Raw genomic sequence first — 20,203 nt, 5'->3', positions numbered from 1 at the left:
CTTTTTTCTTTTTTTTTTGCAATATTTAGAATGCTCCCTTGACAGAAGAAGCACATGCAGCTGTAATTTCATTATCTCATGCTGTTGCAGAGCGACCTTTCCCATTAAAATTGGTGCGTGGAGATGTCTGTTTTCTGTATATGTAAAATTTAAACTTGTTGATTTTGTTTGTAAAATGGTTTTATACATTGGTGAAGGATTTTATCATACCTTTTCCAGCCTCCTCTTTTTTAGTCTTACCCTTGTTTCGATACATCTCTGGCGGTTCATTGAACAGCTATAGTTCATGCCTTCCGGAACTTGCCACCTCTTGCAATGTTGTTAATCTTACTTTAAGAGTTAACGCGGGTTGCTATGTAGTTGAAGCTGTTGATTTATGCATTTATTTATTTATGGCTTGCATTCTTGCAGTCCCAAGAGCATGTGGAGCAGGAGAATGTTGTCCCAGATTTTCAGAATAGTAACATGTCGGCAGCTTCTTGGCCAACAGATGCAGTGCTGGTCAACAGCCATGAGGTGTGTTTGTGATATTTCTTTATCTAATTATATATGTGAATTATACCCTTCAGGTGGTATTGAATGCCACTAACCCAAATCTACGGATATGAGGTGATATATTATGTTTATGTGGTGCATGCCCCCTGCTACAAACCAAGACCATCACATCCTTTTCTTTCCCAACTAGCCAAGGAAATCCCTAATGACAATTTTTTTGTAATCATGCTCTACTTCATGCAGTTGAATGACTGCAGGTTTTATAGCATTTCTTCTATGTTCTTGAGGTTATGTATATAGAGATTGCTTGATTTTTTATTGCAAATTCTATAATCTATGCATCCCCTAGTTGAATCATATATCAGCTTCTTCTATTTTGTACTCTCTCCTGGTAGTATTCATATAAAACTACGTCCTATCTGCCTGAAACATAACCTAGAACCAGGTCTTCATTATCTAAGTGGACACAGAAAATGCCATTATATATATATATATATATATATATATATATATATATATATATATATATATATATATATCATCGTCACAAAAAATACGTTTTTTTAAAAAAGTGATAAATTAAATTGCTGTTTAAAACTTAAAAAAACTCATTTAAAAAAAACGTTAAAAACGAAAAAAAACATGTTTTTAACGCGTTTTTTTTCACTTTTTTTCATTTTATATTTTTTATTTGTTGCAAATCTACTTATCTTTTGATGTTTGTATTATTAGTTTCTCACTTATTTTATTTTTTCTCCATTTTTTTTAAATTTTTAAAAAATTACCGTATTTTTCCTATTTTTTTCAAGCTCGCCGTATTATGCCTGAGAAAAACCTTGCCATTTAACACTCCATAAGACAGTTTAACACGCTTTAGGGTGCTGAGAAGGAGGAAGGTTCATCAATCAGGAAAATCATACAATGGTTAGTTGAATGGCAAGGTGTTGATCCTCTGGATCAGACCCAACTTGGGATAATTCCCAGGATTTACAGCAGCGATTCCCCACCTTCACGCCTTGAAGACAAGGTGTATGTTAATAAGAGGAGGGGGGGGGGGGGAGTAATTATCAATGTTGTAAAACGCGTATCGTAAGCTGTATCGGTCGGGCTTTAAGATACACTGTATCGTAACGTATCGTAATTTTTTTTAAAAAAAAAAATAAATCAGAAAAAATTTAAAAAAATTGGAAAATTCATAAAAAAAATTAAAAATAATAAATTCTTCATAGAAAACATGTTTTATCTTTTAGATAATGATAGACTTATTATTGCTAAGTGCTATAAACTTACGCGTTCACGGTTCATCATTCATACTTCATAGACATCAAAATTCATAACAATATCATTCAATTTCAATCAACAAAGCATAAGCCATAAAGTGATAAAACATTCAAGTGTTCAACAACCATAGATTCATAACTCTTAAGTCGTTCGATACATATAATGATTCATCATTCATAATATTCATCATCTTCATCTTCATCTTCTTCTTCATCTTCATCGTCAAGAATTGGAAGATCCTCACCAACATATTCACCACCAGCAGTAGCACTAGCAGACTCTCCTTCATCAACAAAGCCTTCTGTTGCTTTAGCTTCAAGGTTGAAGCATTCAAGATCTTCATCATCAAATATTGTAGCTGGTTCTTCCTCAATCCATGGCTCCAGATCGTCAAAGTTTTCCAAGCTGATAGGATCGAACTGAGATGTGTGCTTTCTTGTTACTGTTTTTGTAATTCTCTACATTACATAAGAGAAAACTTGTTAATATATAATTTCATATAAATATATTGTACAAAAAATGTAAACATTAAACTATATTACCTTTGTTTCAACCTCATATTATATCGAACAAAGATAAGGTCATTCAACCTTTTATGTTTGAGCCTATTCCTTTTTTTGCTATGGATATGTTGGAACACACTCCAGTTCCTTTTGCATCCACTAGCACTGCATGTCTGGTTGAGGACTTTGATTGCAAAACGTGCTAGGTTTGGACAATCAAACCCATACCTATTCCACCACAAATCTAAACAAAATTATAACATTATAACAAATCAATGTGAAAGCTCTAAAGGAATCAAATGTAACAAATGCAAGGTAAATTAAAAATTTCTATGTATTTACCTGGACGCATGGTTGTCCTGGCTCGAATGGCGACAGGTTGTCCCATGCCCCGATAACAAGTATCATATAGATCCAACTCATTGCTGACAGCATCTTGTTCTCTTGAATTTGCCACTAACTTGTTAATGCAATCCAACAAACCACGCAAGACTTCTCTGTCCTTCTTAAATGTAGGAGAAAATCTAATTGCAGGATTTAGATAGTAAGCTGCTGCATGAAGAGGTTGATGAAGTTGTCCAGTCCACCTTTTATCTATCATCTTCCATATGGGCATATATAACTTTTTCTTTCCTTTTAAGTTGTCTCGAATTGCCTCTTTTGCTTTATCCATGACCTCATATAAGTACCCTATGGAAGGCCTATCCTCGCTGTCAGCTAACCTGAGGACTTTCACTAATAGAACACATACCTTTAATAGCTTCACACATGATTCTCAAAATTCGTTATTAAATATAATATCCACAACTAAAGAAACATTTCTTTTATGAGCATGTGGATATGCAGCCCATTCTTCACTAGCGAACATCTACCTCAAAGGAGTTTTTTGTTTCACCACACTCTGCACAGTCAATACATTTGTGACAAATCTAATTTGTGCAGGTCGTATCAATTCAACTCCTTTTGTAAATTTTCTCATCAAACTCAATACATATACATGATTATAGATAAATTTTGTTACCTCTTGACATTGGTCAATGGCTGATTTCCTATCATGCATCTCATTAAGATCTTGAAGCATAAGATTAACACAATGAGTGGCACATGGACTCCAAAAAAATGTTCCATACTTTTGAAATAACAAATCTCCTGCATCTCTATAATTTGCAGCATTATCTGTAATAAACTGTACAATGTTTGCAAGTCCAACTTCTTGTACGACATTATCAAAAACATTGAACAAAATCTCCGCAGTCTTGGGAACATCAGACAAGTCAAGAGATTTCAAGAACATTGTACCTTTAAGGCAATAAACAAGAAAATTTACAACTGTTCTTGACCTTGTATCAGTCCATCCATTGACATAATGGAGCAACCTATTCCCTTCCAAGATAATTTCAATTGATCGCATCATCGCATTGTTCAGACACTTCTTTCACCGTATCTTGAAGAATTTTACCCTTCAACTGATGATATGATGACATTTTGAATCCGGGCCCTATAGAAGCAATTGCATCTGTCATGGCTTGAAATGAAAAGAATTAGCTGCATTAAATGGAATACATGCATCATAAAACTATTTCGCTACTGTCTTTTGTGCTTTATATAGCATATCTTTAGATGTCATAGCAGCATGAATCTACAGCTGACCACCTGGGCTAGTATATAAAGGGAAAAAGCTCTTAATAGAACCAACATTAGACCTACCAGTAGGAACTCTACCACTAGGTGCTCGCATACCACGCCTGGCCCTAATATTTGTTGTGCCTCTTCTCTTCCTTCGCGTTATGCCAGATCGACCTCCTTGATACATGATCCCTTTTCCTCTACGATCTCTACCTCTTGAGGTCACCAAATCTGTTCTTAAACTGCTATCATCTTCATCATCACATTCATAAGCTTCTTGCTCTTCTTCTTCATCTTCCAAAGGCTCATTATAGCCTACATCTGCCTGTTCAATTTCCTTTTGTATCCTCTTTTGACGTAAAGCATGAAGCATATCTAAACATTGCTGATGCACAAATGGAGGCAAAGGTTTGTTTGGTCCTCCAACACAAGGAGACACATCTTTAGAGGTCCCTGCCAAATGGTGTTTCATTCTACTAATCTCTCATGAAAATGTATTCCCACAGAAGATACTTTTGAGTTTCAAGAGGTTATTCTCATTCACCCTTTCGCACCATTTCCATGTAGGATCCATATCTTCAAAGAAAAAAACGAAATCCTATGGTAAACTTAATGAAAAACATTCAAAATCTTTCAATCTATGATTGTACGGTAAAAAATTATGAATATATGGTAAAAACATGAGATTACATACCTTACGAAGAAGAAATGAAGAAAACCCATTTCCTCCCAACGAAAATCAACCACCCACGCACAAATCGACCCCTTAATCTTCGATTTCACGGTGAAAATCAATTTTTGGATGGTGGAAATGGACGATCGCCCTCCTTGACGGCAGTATCTGAGCGTGAGAAATGAAGAACAGAGGTTTTTTTTAAAAAAGAAGTCGAATAAGTAGGTCTCGGACCCCCTTTTGCGAAATCAGCCCGTATCGTACGATACGGGGTGTATCGCCCCGTATCGTACGATACGTGCGATACATGAACGATACACCCCTTATTTACGATACGGGGGGTGTATCGTACCATATTTTCAAAACGGTACGGTACGTATTGTACGATACGGGCACGTATCGTAGGATACGTACAACACTGGTAATTATAGATCTGGGATGAAATAGAAGTCAAATGTAAATATGAAAAGATCTGGAATTACATGTAATAAGATTTTGGGTCTGTTGACATATGTTGTATTTGGGTCACCTATCTACGTCTGGATCCAGATCTATATCTGGACCCGATCCAGTGTGTTACTACTATGGCCCTACTTAAGCTGTGTAAACCCTAATTTTTGGTGTGTGAATGATAATTAAAGAGAGAGAGTGTCTGGCGGCTAGTGGGCACCAGTCCTCACCCGTGGTTTTTTCCCTCTAGTTAAAGGGTTTTCCACGTTACATCTGTGTGTTCATCTTTCTATTTGCTTTTATCGTTTCTACATGGTATCAGAGCCTGTGACTAGTTTGTGAATTTTTTTGCTGGCCGTGAAGTTCCGGCCCTGACCTTTCCATCGCTGGACGCCCTTCATCATCCGGAGCTGGTCCTTCATCGTCCGACGTTGTTCCGATATCCAGCGTCGCCCAACATTTACCGTCAACTAGATCCCACTGCTGCCGCCGCCGCCGCCCTGTATTGCCCATCGTCCGCGTGTCCTCAGTCATCGTCAAGCTTCTGCCGTCGCCTGAGCGCCGCCAGCTCTGCCACTGTTCTCATCCCGTCTAGCGCCACCCATGTCGCCATCCACTGTCGCCTAGCGTGTTTTCTTCTACCGTTAGGGATTTTGAAACAGTTATTTCCTGATTTATGTTCTGGTCTGGACATATCTATGTTATCGTGTAATGTTTGTCAGTTTGCTAAACATGTTAGAGCTTCATACCCTGTTTCGAACACTCATGCTAATGAAGTTTTTTCTTTGATTCATTCTGATGTGTGGGGGCCTTCGGGCATTAACACTCGTTGTGGCTTTCAGTATTTTATAACCTTTATAGATGATTACTCAAGGAGTACCTTTGCTTATCTGTTGAAAGACCGTAGTGAAGTGCCTCATGTCATAGAGACCTTCATTCTTCATGTGGAGACCCAGTATGGTAGTTCTGTTAAGACCTTTCGGTCTGATAATGCTCGTGAGTATGTATGTCAAGCTGTTGAAGATTTCTTTCGAAAAAGAGGATTGTTCATGAGACGTCCTGCAGTTATAGTCCTCCGCAAAATGGAGTAGCTGAGAGGAAAAACCGTCAGTTACTCAATATCACCAGGGCCCTCTTGTTTCAAAGGAATCTTCCAAAACAATATTGGGATGATGCAGTTCTCACTAGTGCATATCTGATCAATCGTATGCCTAGTCGTGTGCTAAATGGGCAGACTCCCCACTCTATGCTTCCAGGGAGTCGTCCACCCTTTCTCCTTCCACCTCGTGTCTTTGGGTGTGTTTGCTTTATTCATTATCACAGTCTTCATGTTAAAAAATTTGATCCAAGGTCAATTAAAGGTGTTTTTGTTGGATATTTTCCTACTCAAAAGGGGTATAAGTGTCTTGATCCTACCACCGGTCGAGTTTATGTTACCAAGGATGTCACCTTCTTGGAACATGTCTCTTACTTTTGTAAGAATCCTCTTCAGGGGGAAAAGTCTATGTCAAGGGAAGAGTATTCTCCGAGTCAGGAAATTCAATTTACAGATTTTTTAGATTACAATCGAGAAGATAGTCCACCGGCTGTTGAGGTGCTTGAACATGAGAGGAATGAAGAGTGTTTCACTGGGACGAAAGAGGAATGTAACCGTTTGTTTGGGCAGGTGTACTCTAGGCGAAGAGTCCGTACAGATAGGGTGACTGATGGTGAAAATTCTACTCCTAATCCCAAACCTATTTCTGTAAGAATCTTTGCTTATGCACGTCTCTCCGTCTGAAATCTGCTAGAATGAGAAGAAGAAGTAGAAGAGAAGACAAATGGAGAAAGAGAGTCACCAGCAGTTTTAGCCGTGTGATCCTTAAGCTATATTAAAGAATAAACCTAATCAGGTTATAACAAAATGTACACAAATTATATAACATTTACAGATGTGCCACCGCCTAGTATGTTTAGGCGTGTGGATTAGAAAACAAGTGGATCGGGTCTGAATAGACCCGGACCTCCATACGCTAACAGCCCCCCTCAAGTTGTGCATGAGATTTGACCATGCATAACTTGTTCTTCAAGTCCCAAAAATGCTGCCCTGTGAGTCCTTTAGTAAAGATATCAGCTATCTGTTCACTGGTGGATATATAAGTAGGCACGATCTCGGCTTCTTCAACCTTCTGACGGATGAAGTGTTGATCAATCTCTATGTGTTTGGTACGATTATGCAAAATGGGATTGAAGGTAATTTTTATTGCACTTTGATTGTCACATAGTAATGATGATTGGGCAATAGGAAGATTAAGCTCTCCAAGCAAATGTCGTAACCATGATGCTTCAGCGGTCCCTGCAGCCATTGCTCTATACTCTGCCTCAGTGCTGGATCGTGCAACAGCACGCTGCTTTTTACTGCTCCAACAGATGAGATTAGAATCAAGAAAAAGACAGAAGCCTGAAACTGATCGTCGATCATCGGGATCGCCTGCCCAGTCTGCATCAGTATATGTATATATGCTATGTCCAAGAGAAAGATTGGGGCATTTTGTGTAGACTAGTCCATCTCCAAGAGAAGCTTTGAGATACTGCAATATCCGCTTAGCGGCATCCATATGTCCTTCTGTGGGGGCATGCATGAACTGAGAAATCTGATTTACAGCATATACTATATCTGGGCGAGTAAAAGTGAGGTATTGTAACATACCAACAATGCTGCGATAGAATGTAGGATCAGAATATGCTGCAGTTCCATCAGATGAAGTCAACTTAGTGTTTAGAACACTAGGAGTAGTTATGGGTTTGCAATTAGTCATGCCTGCCCTGTCCAAAACATCTAGGGTATACTTGTGCTGCGTAAAAGTCAATCTATCATTTGTCCTGTCAAGTTCAACACCCAAAAAATACCGTAATTCGTCAAGATCCTTCATCTTGAATTCTTGCTTCAACATATTTTTAACATAGGATATATGTGATGTCGAGTTCCCAGTGATAACAATATCATCAACATATATAAGCAACCAAGTGGTAGCTTCTCCGGAATGATAGATAAACAAAGAGTGATCGAGAGAGCTTCGGAGAAAACCAACTTGTTGTATATGATGAGAAAAACGATCGAACCATGATCTAGAAGCTTGCTTCAACCCATATAGAGATTTTTGTAATTTACAAACCCATTGTTGAGGATCATGAGTAGTATAGCCAGGGGGTTGCTCCATGTAGACCTCCTCCTTAAGAATCCCATGAAGAAATGCATTTTTAACATCTAACTGATAAAGAGGCCACCCATATGAGACTGCAAGAGAAATAATCACGCGTATTGTTCCCATCTTGATGACTGGACTGAATGTTTCATCATAATCTTCCCCATATTGTTGAGTGAACCCGCGTGCCACAAGACGCGCCTTATGTCGATCAATGCTACCATCTGGCTTATATTTCAGCTTGTAAACCCACTTAGAACCTACAACATTCTTAGTATTTGGACGAGGAACAATCTGCCAAGTTTGACATTCATGTAAGGCTGCCATTTCCTCATTCATAGCTTCAACCCAACATTTTTCCTTACTCGCATGGTGATAAGATTTTGGTTCCACCTTTTTGTTGACTTCTGTCATAAACAACTGAAAATCCAAAGAAAAAGTATTATAGCTCACCCATCTATCAATAGGATGTCTCACGCGTTGTGACTGGCGTGGAACTGCGGTAGGTTCTGCCGTAGGAACTGATCGCCTAGAATACACCAGGCCTGAAAATCGATTATATGGAGGTGGATCATTGGGTTGAGGAAATGGAGGCACGCTGTCCAAGGAGCTACTGACAGGTGTTTCGGGTTCATTAACAGCTTGCTCCTTGTGTTCATTCAACTTTTCCGCCCCTTGTCTTAAGATTTCAGCATGTAACCAAGTATCATAAACCTCATTTTTGTCCTTGAGTGTTAAAGAAGTTGCCTTGGAGTCCTGTAACCTGCTTTCATCAAAAACAACATGCCGTGAAATATGTACACGCCCAGTTTTAGGGTTGTAACACCTATAACCCTTGTAATTTTCTGCATACCCTATAAATCTGCACAAAACAGCACGATCTTGAAATTTGTTTCGTAAGGAAACATCAACATGTACATAGCACACACATCCAAAAACACGTAAATCTTCATAACACGGCTGTTCTTGATGTAATAGAAAAAATGGAGATTTTCCATCAAGCAAAGCCAATGGCAGTCGATTTATAACATGAACAGCTGTATGAAAAGCCTCGGTCCACAATGTCATAGGTAAGTCTGTGTCATGCATCATGCTAAGGGCGCTTTCAACAATATGCCTATGTTTCCTTTCAGCAATTCCGTTTTGCTGAGGTGTATGCGGGCATGAAGTTTGTCTAGTGATCCCATTATCTAGTAGATACTCAGTAAATTCATTAGAAATAAATTCACCACCACCATCACATTGAAAATGCACAATATTGCTGGAATATTTGTTCCGAACCAAAGCATGAAATTGAGTAAACAGGCGGAAGACTTCTGATTTGTGTTTGATGAAGTGAATCCAAGTATATCGGGAATATGAATCAATAAAAATAATATAATATCTACTCCCAGAAGAAGAAGGAATTGGAGCAGGCCCCCAAACATCGGAATGTATAGTGTCAAAAACCTTTGAAGCTCTTTTATTTATTAATTGAAAAGGAAGGGCATGGCTCTTACAGAGATGACAACTCGAGCACATGCTGGACTCACTGACTGAACTCAGACTGGACTTATCTAAGAGCCCGTCTGCAACAAGACTTCGAACAAAAGACTGACTACAATGAGCTAACCGACCATGCCAAATGGATGGCTTATTATATTCTGCGACATTGATTTCACTATGAATTGAAAAGGATGGATCTGATGAGTGAGATTTTGACAACTTTGGAGCTTCTTCAAGAACATACATGTCGCCTTTGCGAGTGCCCTCAGCGAACGTCCTCTTGGTTCGAGCATCCTTGACATAAACAGAAGACGGTGTAAATTCAACAAAGGAGTGAGTATCATCAATCAGTTTGGACACTGAGATAATATTTTTCTTGACACTTGGAACAACAAGGACATCCTTTAATGGAATGGAAGAGGAACCCATAGATATTTGTGCATTTCCAATGTGCGATATTGTGTGATGGGAACCATCTCCCGTGACAACTGAGCCTTGTTCTAAATAAGGGAAAACACTAGATAAAGTACCTGTGTCACCAGTAACATGGGCTGCTGCTCCAGAGTCCACATACCACTCTCCTTGCTCATTTTGCTTCAAGTGGAGCTTAGATAAGGCTGTCATAAGAAGTTGTTGCACCTCCGATGAAACATTTGATGTTGGATTTGAGCTAGATGAGGATGAAACGGACCCTGCTGCTGCCTTGTTTTCACGCCTGACTTGATTATTCTTATTCTGAGGATTGTGCCAACATTCTGATTTCACATGTCCCCTCTTATTACAATAAAAGCAAGTTGGAACCCTTCTAGATGTGGCAACAGTAGTATTCATGCCTGGTGGTGTCGGGAGAATCCCTCTTCCCATTCCTGCCTGAGGAGTCCAAGGTCGAGTACGATTCCCTTGCAATGCATGTGTTCCTGTGATCAATACATTGTGGCTGTTGGGAGAAGTCAAATTCTGTCGCTGGACACGACTAGCTTCGTGTTGAAATAACTTGGCTTTCAGATCTTCAAAAGATGGGAGGATAGGTAAAACCTCCAAGGCTGTGCAAAAAATATCAAACTCTGTTCCCAGGCCACTCAAGGCTTGTTGCACTTTGTCTTTATCGCTGACAGGATGTCCAATGGCAGCAAGTTGATCACTTACGTTTTTGATTTCATTCAGATATTCCAAAACTGTACGCGTCCCACGCTTGATATCCTGAAATTGTCTTCTTAATTGCAGAAACCGTGCTTCCGATACTTGAGAATACGTTGTGGCAAGGGTAGACCACAATTCTAAGGCTGTCAAATCATCATCAATGCCTCCTAATACCTCCTCTGACAAGGTAGAAGTAATATATGCGACAAGTGACTGGTCGTGGGCCAGCCAAACATCATATTCAGGATTACTTTCCGTAAGAGTATCATATTCAATGCTAGTTTCACTTCCAGCCGAAGCCCCAATAGCTTGATCTCCCACTACGGTCTTCTTCACTTCACGGTAAATATATTTTGGAGGTGCTGGAGTAGTGCCATCGATATGCCCATAGAGTCTATGACTTTTAATAAATGGAACAATTTGACGTTTCCAAGTCAAATAGTTACTATGATTCAATTTTTGGGAAATAAGTTGGGAGAGAAAACTGGAGGATAGAAGAGAGGGCGTCGGCTGATCCATGACTAAATAAAGATGATTAGGGCAGACAACGTGAGGCAGAAAACAGAATTAGGGCAAAAAACGGACCGGAATTAGGGCAGAAAACAGAATTAGGGCAGAAAACAGAATTGAGGCAGAAAACAGAATTAGGGCAAAAACGGACTGAAATTAGGGCAAATGGATTTAGGGCAAATCACACAAGATTCAAGGCAGAAACAGAAATGAGGGATATCCACGCCAGAAATGAATACTTAGGGCAGATTAGGGATAATCACGTCAAACTGAAACCACTCACCGGAGGACGAGGGAACCTGGCTCTGATACCATGTAAGAATCTTTGCTTATGCACGTCTCTCCGTCTGAAATCTGCTAGAATGAGAAGAAGAAGTAGAAGAGAAGACAAATGGAGAAAGAGAGTCACCAGCAGTTTTAGCCGTGTGATCCTTAAGCTATATTAAAGAATAAACCTAATCAGGTTATAACAAAATGTACACAAATTATATAACATTTACAGATGTGCCACCGCCTAGTATGTTTAGGCGTGTGGATTAGAAAACAAGTGGATCGGGTCTGAATAGACCCGAACCTCCATACGCTAACAATTTCTTCCCTGGATGACCCAAGTCGTGCTCAAAAGAAACTTGTTGAGGAAGACATTCAAATGGAAACTGTTCAGACAGAAACTGAAAATTAGGAGCTTTCCATTGCCCTGAGAAAGGGTGTCAGGTCATGTACTCAACACCTTATTGGTAACTTTGTGTCATATTCTAGACTGAGTACAGATTACAAATGTTTTGCATCATCTCTTTCGTTGGTTGTGAATCACAGGACTGTTACAGAGGCTCAAATTGATCCCAAGTGGACTCATGTTATGCAAGAAGAGATGAAGCCTTAAGCAGAAATCAGACTTGAGAAGTGGTAGAGATTCCTGAAACGGCTCAGGTCGGATCCAAGTGGGTCTACACCATTAAGTACAAAGCAGATGGGAATGTTGAGAGGTACAAAGCTCGCCTGGTTGCCAAGGGGTTTAATTGACTACTTGGAGACGTTTGCTCCTGTTGCGAAGATGAAGACTGTTAGAGTTACTATTTCGCTAGCAGTGTTGAAGGGGTGGAAAATGTGCCAACTTGACGTTAAGAATGATTTTCTCAACGGGGATCTTGAAGAAGAGGTGTATATGTGTATGCTCCCAGGATATGAGAAACCGGGAAAATGCTGTAAACTGAAGAAGGCTTTGTATGAACTCAAACAATCTCCCCGAGCATGGTTTGAACGTCTTAGACTTGTGATGAGAAAACATGGATACAATCAAGGAAACAGAGATCATACTCTATTTGTAAAGAAGAAGGAGGGTAAGGTTACTCTTTTCTTAGTCTATGTTGATGATATGATTGTTACAGCCTTACAGGTGATGATGAAGATGACATAACAAGATTAAAGGGTTTACTGGCTGCTGAATTTGATCTCAAGGACCTTGGCAAACTAAGATATTTTCTTGGTATTGAAATTGCTAGATCAGGTACGACCCTTGTGTTAAATCAAAGAAAGTATACTCTGGATTTACTAAAGGAGACAGGAAAACTAGGGTGTAGACCGGGTTTCTATTCCTCTGGATGTTAGACACAAACTCGGTATTAAGGATGAAGAACCTCTTTGTGAAGAAGCTAAGAGGATGTATCAACGTCTGGTTGGAAGATTGATCTACCTCACTCTGACTAGACCTGATATCACCTTTGCCGTAAATGTGATGAGTCAGTTCATGCACGCGCCTACATATATTCACTTGAAGGCTGTCGACGGAATCTTGTGTTACTTGAAGAGGAATCTTGGCAAGGGGCTTTTATATGTGAAACAAGGGCCGATTGAGATTGAAGGGTATTCAGATGCAGACTGGGCAGACTGTGTTGATATTAGAATATCTACTTCAGGGTACTGCGTTTACTTGGGGGGAAATCTTGTTGTGTGGAGAAGCAAGAGACAAGATGTTTGTTCCCGCTCAAGTGCAGAGGTTGAATATAGGGCTGTTGCTACTGGAGTGTCAGAATTACTGTGGTTGATAGTATTACTGACTGATATTGGGATAGAGATTGAAGGACCTATGAAGATGTACTGTGATAACAAGTCTGCAATCAATCTGGCCAACAACTTTGTGTTACATGACCGAACAAAGTATGTTGAGATTGACCGTCACTTCATCCGAGAGAGAATTAATGCTCGAGAGTTGATTCTACCATATATAAAATTTGAAGACCAAACTGCTGATGTTCTGACTAAACCCTTACCTGTGACTCAATTTAAGAGAAATGTATCCAAGTTGGGCATGTTTGATATGTATGCCCAACTTGAGGGGGAGTGTTCACGTATGTTGTATTTGGGTCACCTATCCGGTTCTGGATCCAGATCTCTATCTGGACCCGATCCAGTGTGTTACTACTATGGCCCTACTTAAGCTATGTAAACCTTAATTTTTGGTGTGTGAATGATAATTAGACAGAGAGAGAGTCTGGCAGCTAGTGGGCACCAGTCCTCCTCACCCGTAGTTTTTTCCCTCTAGTTGAGGGGTTTTCCACGTTACATCTGTGTGTTCATCTTTCTATTTGCTTTTACTGTTTCTACATGGTCATAAGCTAGAAAATCAAACCAAGGTCAGCCTCGATAGTAGGCTATGTTTAGTCGTTTGAAGCAGGTTTTTCTGATGGAATAAATTAGGGTTAAGAGAACCCTTTTGAGGTCATGTGTGTGTTGTGTGTTTCTATTACTCTTAAGCAAGCTTTGGTAGGCACCTGATGCCAAAAAAGTTTACAAGACAAATCTACTAAGGTCTACATCCCGTGGAGATGTTTTCATGGTTGAGATGCTCCTTTGAACTGCAGGATTAATTTTATGCTCAATGATCTTCATTTCACCATTTTCAGTTTTTGCTTGGATTATAAAATTGTACCTTTTGACATAACCCTGAAACCCCTTGCTCCATATTTCTGGCTCAAACAAGGTAATTTGGACCACTTAGCCTCCCAAGGATGAAACAAGATTCTTCCTTGCCAATGACGAGTGCAAAGAGAGAAAAAAAAAACCTGCATGAACTCTTTTGACAAACAAGGAGCAACTTTGAATGAGCATGCCTCCTAAGGAGCAGGGATAACCTCCAGGCTCCAACAGTTTGTTCAGTCTCTTTCAAGGGCCTTGCCCTCATGTCATGTAAAAGTATACACAAAACAGATATATACAGGCCAGAGGGCATGCCTTGTAACTTAGAGAGGTATATCAACACTTAGAACACAGGGTTAAGACATAAAATGCAGAGTGGCAATTAGAAAAGAAATAACATAAACTGGAGTATATTAGTAGATGCCTAGCACAAGCTATAGATTTATGAGGAAATAATTTGCTATTTATGATCAAACTACAAAGATGGCTAAGCTAGCCAACAGCTAGGTCAAGGTCTAAGCTTCACCTGACAAAAACAGAAAAAAAAAAAATACATACAAGAATGAATATGTATAGAGAAATTGAAATCAACTGAGTGCCGGATGTTGCCAGGTGACTAAATATTTAATCCTACAGCTAAAAAGCACCCTAAGCCGTCACTAAAAACACCATAAACTGTAGCTATACCATGAACCGTTGCTATGCTCCTGCGGCAGGGTGCTTTTAGCGACAACTTTTAAATATTATGTCATCCGACAACTTTTATATATATATATATATATATATATATATATATTATAATAATACATGTACACATATATGCACACACACTGCAGAACAACTTAGGCCAATGGCATATACGTGACATGCTCTACTGCCTATATCTGATGGTCAAGCAGCCCACCGAGACAGGGATGTCTTCACTTGTAAAGTTTGAACCTTGATAATGTTTCTTCCTCTTAATACTTCTTTGTTCAAGTTGCGTAGCATTTGTCACACCCCGACCTTCTTGACACACAACCATTTTTTTTTTTTAAACTCCAACATTGAGGTGTGACTACACACCAGTTCAAAAAGAAATGAGCCAAGCAATTCAAAACAATGGGGCAAGCTTTCCATTTTATATAGCCTTTCAGTTCAACTGTACATTTGACCAAAAATGCCTCAAAATCACAACATCGATGCCTAATAAAAAACAAGGCATCAGTAAAACCAAAACCCGACGCGCCGGCACTACAAAAAGAAAACCAAACCCAAAACCTCCCCAGTAGGACGTGAGTGTAGCCATCTGCTCAGCCTGCCGCCCCGGGTCCGCCAAAACCTGAAAAGAGAAACAACTGAAGGCTTAGCCTTCGCAGTATGGCAACAAGCCAGGAAAAGTCCAAACCCTCATAGGTAGGGCTCAATTAAACAATCACACAGCAGAACAATCTATCATTATGTCGTGTCAGGACACGACATGCAGAGGCCACTCAATGGCTACAATAACATACTTTCAATCACATGCAAGGCATCCTCAACATGTCACTTGCATTCATAAGCACAACAGTCACATGCACAACAATCATATACATTTCATTCACATACATTTCAGTTTCATTACTATCAGTGAATTTACAGTTCCTGTGGGTGCAAACACCGGCACGTGCACACCGCGGGCGGCCCACAGCCGAGAGACAACCCCCGTGGTGGCCCAGAACAGTATGGATCCATCTATCCGCTGCAGCGGTAGAGCACTCATCCATGGATGTGTGAATTCCAAGGAGAGATACTCAGCCTTCCCTAGGACACCCAGGTTGGGAAGGCGGGAGCCTACGCTCCAAGCACATCACACAACAGTACCCTGGGGCCTTGCACCGCCTGCGCTCCGAACAGGCGAGACCAGTGGCGAAAGCGGGACAACTCCCATACACATAGTCACATCCCACTGGCCTCTCATCTCTTATTCTTTCATTCTTATTCTTATACTTGCACAAACACAATTAACTGGCTAGCTCATAAAGTTGGTTCACTTCACGAGTGAACCCACACCTTCAATTGCCTCCACACGAGGGTTACACATAACCACAACAGTTTTGGCTAGTCGTCATAACAATATGGGTACAACTACCTACTGTGCAAACATTTGCATCATTGCCCGCGGCAATGGGTATTCCATAAACATAACATTCACATTCATCATCATAACAATCACATCTTTGAAAACTTAGCCAAACCACAGAGAGTAGTCTCAATCTGTGGTGGGCTCGTAGCTGTCCTATGCAGTTATCATTCTAGGATGCTTTCTAATGCACAATTGGGGTCGAGGAGACACTCGACTCGATACCCCGCCTCATCTGTCCTATACAGTTATCAATTCTAGCATGCACATGCAAATGCGTAACATTATCAAAACAATTACTATAAGCCTTTCAAAACAATTCATATCATATATCAATTTATGTACATGCATACACACATTCATTCACGGAACACTCAATCAATTCACATCACAAATCCTAGGATCCCATGATCCTAGGAACACACATGCATTCACTTGCCCAGGCAGGGATTTGCCTGGACTGTCGCCATACCTGTGGCGTGTTCACAAGAATCTTCAAAATGCCTCGAGCTTCGAATCCGGTAGCTCAAGGTCGACGGGACGTACCCGGTGTACCTGCAGACACAAACACAAGATAAGATTCCTACTACATACCTCAACAATTCAAACAAAAACAAAACAAAATCATTGAGGCACGTGTCATCGCCTCAAGAGGGTATCGACGGGTAGTGTCGACCTACAAGTTCTCCAATAGGTCACTTCCCAACTTCTAGCCGTGCCAATAGATGCCAAAACTCAAAGCCCTCAATCCGTCTATCACTAACGCCTTTCTCAAAACTCTCTTTTTCTTAAATCAAGGCGTCTACCCCAAAGATACATCCAACTTATGTATGTTATCCCCCTTTAACTCCAAGATGCACCCGTCCACAAAAACGCGTGCTACAAGCTCACTAAAACGGTCCTAAATCTTCCCCACAACCTCACAAATCCTACCATGTTTCCCCTAATGCTTCGAAAATTAATCCATCAAGCTTAAAAAATCATCCAAAATATGAATCTTCGCTTTCCAACATAATTGCAAGCTTTCCCCCAAAAACGAAATCACTAACATGTGCTCCAAATAATCAATTCTAAGTTCTAGCATGCTCAAACAATAATTATACACGTTCCCAAGAAAAATATATCATAAAATGGATTCAATTTCGCCTTGCTCACCCCGATTGAAGGTCTAAACTGCTGTAATCCTCCCGGCAGCCACCTCACGCGTCCTAGTGGTCCCCAAACGGCTAAAATCCTCCAATGCCGCCACTACCAAGGCCTTCTCTAATTGCTGTTACGAGGGGGAGGACAAATCCCCAAGCTGAAATCGGATCCAACAGTGATAGAATGGTGAAAATCAGTGAGAGAGAGTGCTTGATTGTAGAAAAATAGAAAACAAACAGAAAATGGGGATAGAGCGTGAAGCGTGGACAGAGAGGGAGGTCGAATAGAGGGAGAAAGAGAGAAAAACGGAGGGGGACTGATAGGGGAGAGGGTTCGGTCAAAAGGGGAAAAGAAGGCAGTGAGGGGAGAGGACGGGAGAGAAGAGAGAGACGGTGGAGAGTGAGGAGAGGGATTGTGTGGAGAAGAGGGCACGAGAGAAAAGAGGGAGACGGCCAGAGAGAGGCGTTGGGTGAAGAGGGGAGACGAGAGACAGTGGGAGAGGGAGGAGGGAAAAGAAAACGGGAAGAAGAAGAGAGAAGAGAGGAAGAGGCAGGGGACGACAGGGTTCACCTCAAGTGCCGCCGTCGTCGCCCTCGTCGTCGCCGCCGCCGCCGCCGTCGTCTTCTTCCCTGAGCTCCGGTCGTGGGTAAGGAGGAGACGGTAAGAGGAAAACGAAGGAGAAGAGAAAACGAGGGAGGAGAGACGGCGTCGGGCTCCCTCGCGTGGGGCTAGGGTCCGGGTCTGGACCCTGACCCGACCCGCTCTGCCCAAACGCCTCGCGTTACAGCATTAGTATGAGTTTGTTGACCATGTAATTGCAAACCATCTTGATGACAAGCACAATAAGGAGAATGGAGCTTCTACCGTCGCTATGCTAAACTAAAGGAGCTATTAAAATAGCCAAGGCCTTATGGAGGAAAGAAGGCCTCTAGGAGATTCTTCTTACGTTAAGGTTTATTCGAAAAGAGCATGACAAATAGGGCATTTTTAAAAACGAAGAATTGTTTTATGCTAGTTTGAGGGATGTTACCGCTTTTTTATTGTTGGGCCATCTGTCTTGTGCTTCAGGTTATACTTGGCATTAATTCTTGCTTCCTGCTTCCATAGCGTCAGTGTAATATGTTCTCAATCTTCTTTTAGCTTTTAGCCACTGTTTTTTTATTAGTGATATATATATGATTGCAGTTCTATAAATGGTTTACGGATCTCGAATCAGCTACAAAGTCAGAGGTTAGTCTTCCTTCTTTGTTTTCTTCTTCCTATTGTAGTGGACGTGTCTTCTTTCTCATTAACATGTAGTACTGTGTTCTTTTAAAAACAGTGGGAGGAGAAATATCGGCAATATGTCAGTACATTGAAGCAACGTATTCAGACATGTGATGAAGTCTTATCTCAAGTATACTTATGGCTATGAATCATGTGTTAGTTCTGCATTTGTGATGTTGAAGGAACTACTGTAGATGCATATATGATTTCTCAAATATTTGCCATGACTTGGATATGTCTTCCTTGTAAGTGAGCTCCTTTGTTATGCTCATGCAGGTTGATAGCACATTAAATTACTTCAATGAGCTACAGCTTCAGCAGCAAGCAGTTGCAGCAAACACTAAGACTTTGCATGATGCATGTGAACAATTGGTAGGCACACATCACTAAGTAAGCTGGTATTATTCTGTTCAGCTTTATGGTGTGGTAGTTCAAGTACACATGCTTTAGATTTCGGGTTTGATTGTAGGGTGGTTTTTTTTTTTTTCTTTTCTAGGTTATATCAGGTAACAATGTTGGAGCTTTATTTTGTCAAATTCTCTGCCTTACGGATGTAAATATTTGCTTCTGTTTTGCCAGTCACGTTGATCTTGTGAACAATATATTAAGAGACAGGAAGTGGGATATGCTTGAGTACTTGAAGAACTGAATTATCTATAGATGAGAAAAAGAACTCCTTTTCGTTAGTCGGATTAATTTTTGCAAGAGGATCTGTAAAACATAGCAGAAGATATGCATGCAATATTAGGGAGTCAAATGTATTTGCATCATGCTCTGATTTTTCATAACTTGCCTCACATCAGCCAGACATTGGCTCATGACTTGGACAAGTTAAGTTTCTCTGTATATTTTATGAAAATAAGAAAAATGCATACTTCAACATCATTGCATGAATTAAAACCTAAAGCATCAAAATTACTATTTCCATTTTAGTATTTTACAGGTTACATATCATTTTTTGAAATGTCATAATCCTCCATGATTGCAAGATATGCAATAATGATAAACACAAACTATGTTTACTGATGTATGATCATATTCATCACATTTGCTTATTGAGTTCAATCTCAAATAACTAGAGCATCAAAAATGGAGATATTCTCATTTTTGCATTCTTATTATTTTCAAGGGCATTAAAAGTATGATTAGTTTGGGTAGTACGGGGTGAGAATTATACTTAAAAAAGAATGAGTTTCAAGAAGGGGGATAGCTGAAACAATTAAAGCTATAAAAACTAATAAGAGTAGGTGAAGGCAATGTTGTAAAAGCATATCATAATGTGTATCTTTCGGGCTGAGCTATATGCCATATCGTAACATACGTACACGTATCCTAATTTTTTTTTTTGTTCATAAAAATTAAGAAAATCAGAAAAAATCATGAAAAATGTGTTCTACATAAAAAAATCATCACATGCATAATGAACATT

The 20,203-nt window shown here is 40.1% G+C and overlaps 1 protein-coding gene across 3 annotated transcripts in view; it reads left to right on the top strand.

Annotated features, from left to right (window-relative positions):
* Window positions 1-20,203, top strand: part of LOC116256010 (conserved oligomeric Golgi complex subunit 3) — a 46,088-nt gene that overhangs the window by 4,250 nt on the left and 21,635 nt on the right. For all 3 annotated transcript variants that reach the window (XM_031632125.2, XM_031632126.2, XM_031632124.2), the window contains exons 4-8: window positions 30-113; window positions 412-516; window positions 18,694-18,738; window positions 18,830-18,904; window positions 19,051-19,146. In XM_031632125.2, the coding sequence (XP_031487985.1) occupies window positions 30-113; window positions 412-516; window positions 18,694-18,738; window positions 18,830-18,904; window positions 19,051-19,146 (405 nt within the window). The remainder of the gene's footprint in view (window positions 1-29; window positions 114-411; window positions 517-18,693; window positions 18,739-18,829; window positions 18,905-19,050; window positions 19,147-20,203) is intronic.

This window comes from Nymphaea colorata, chromosome 6 (genome assembly GCF_008831285.2).
Source record: "Nymphaea colorata isolate Beijing-Zhang1983 chromosome 6, ASM883128v2, whole genome shotgun sequence".
NCBI lineage: Eukaryota > Viridiplantae > Streptophyta > Magnoliopsida > Nymphaeales > Nymphaeaceae > Nymphaea > Nymphaea colorata.
The sequence above is the reverse complement of the archived record's forward strand: the minus strand, read 5'-3'. Positions and strand labels throughout refer to the sequence as shown.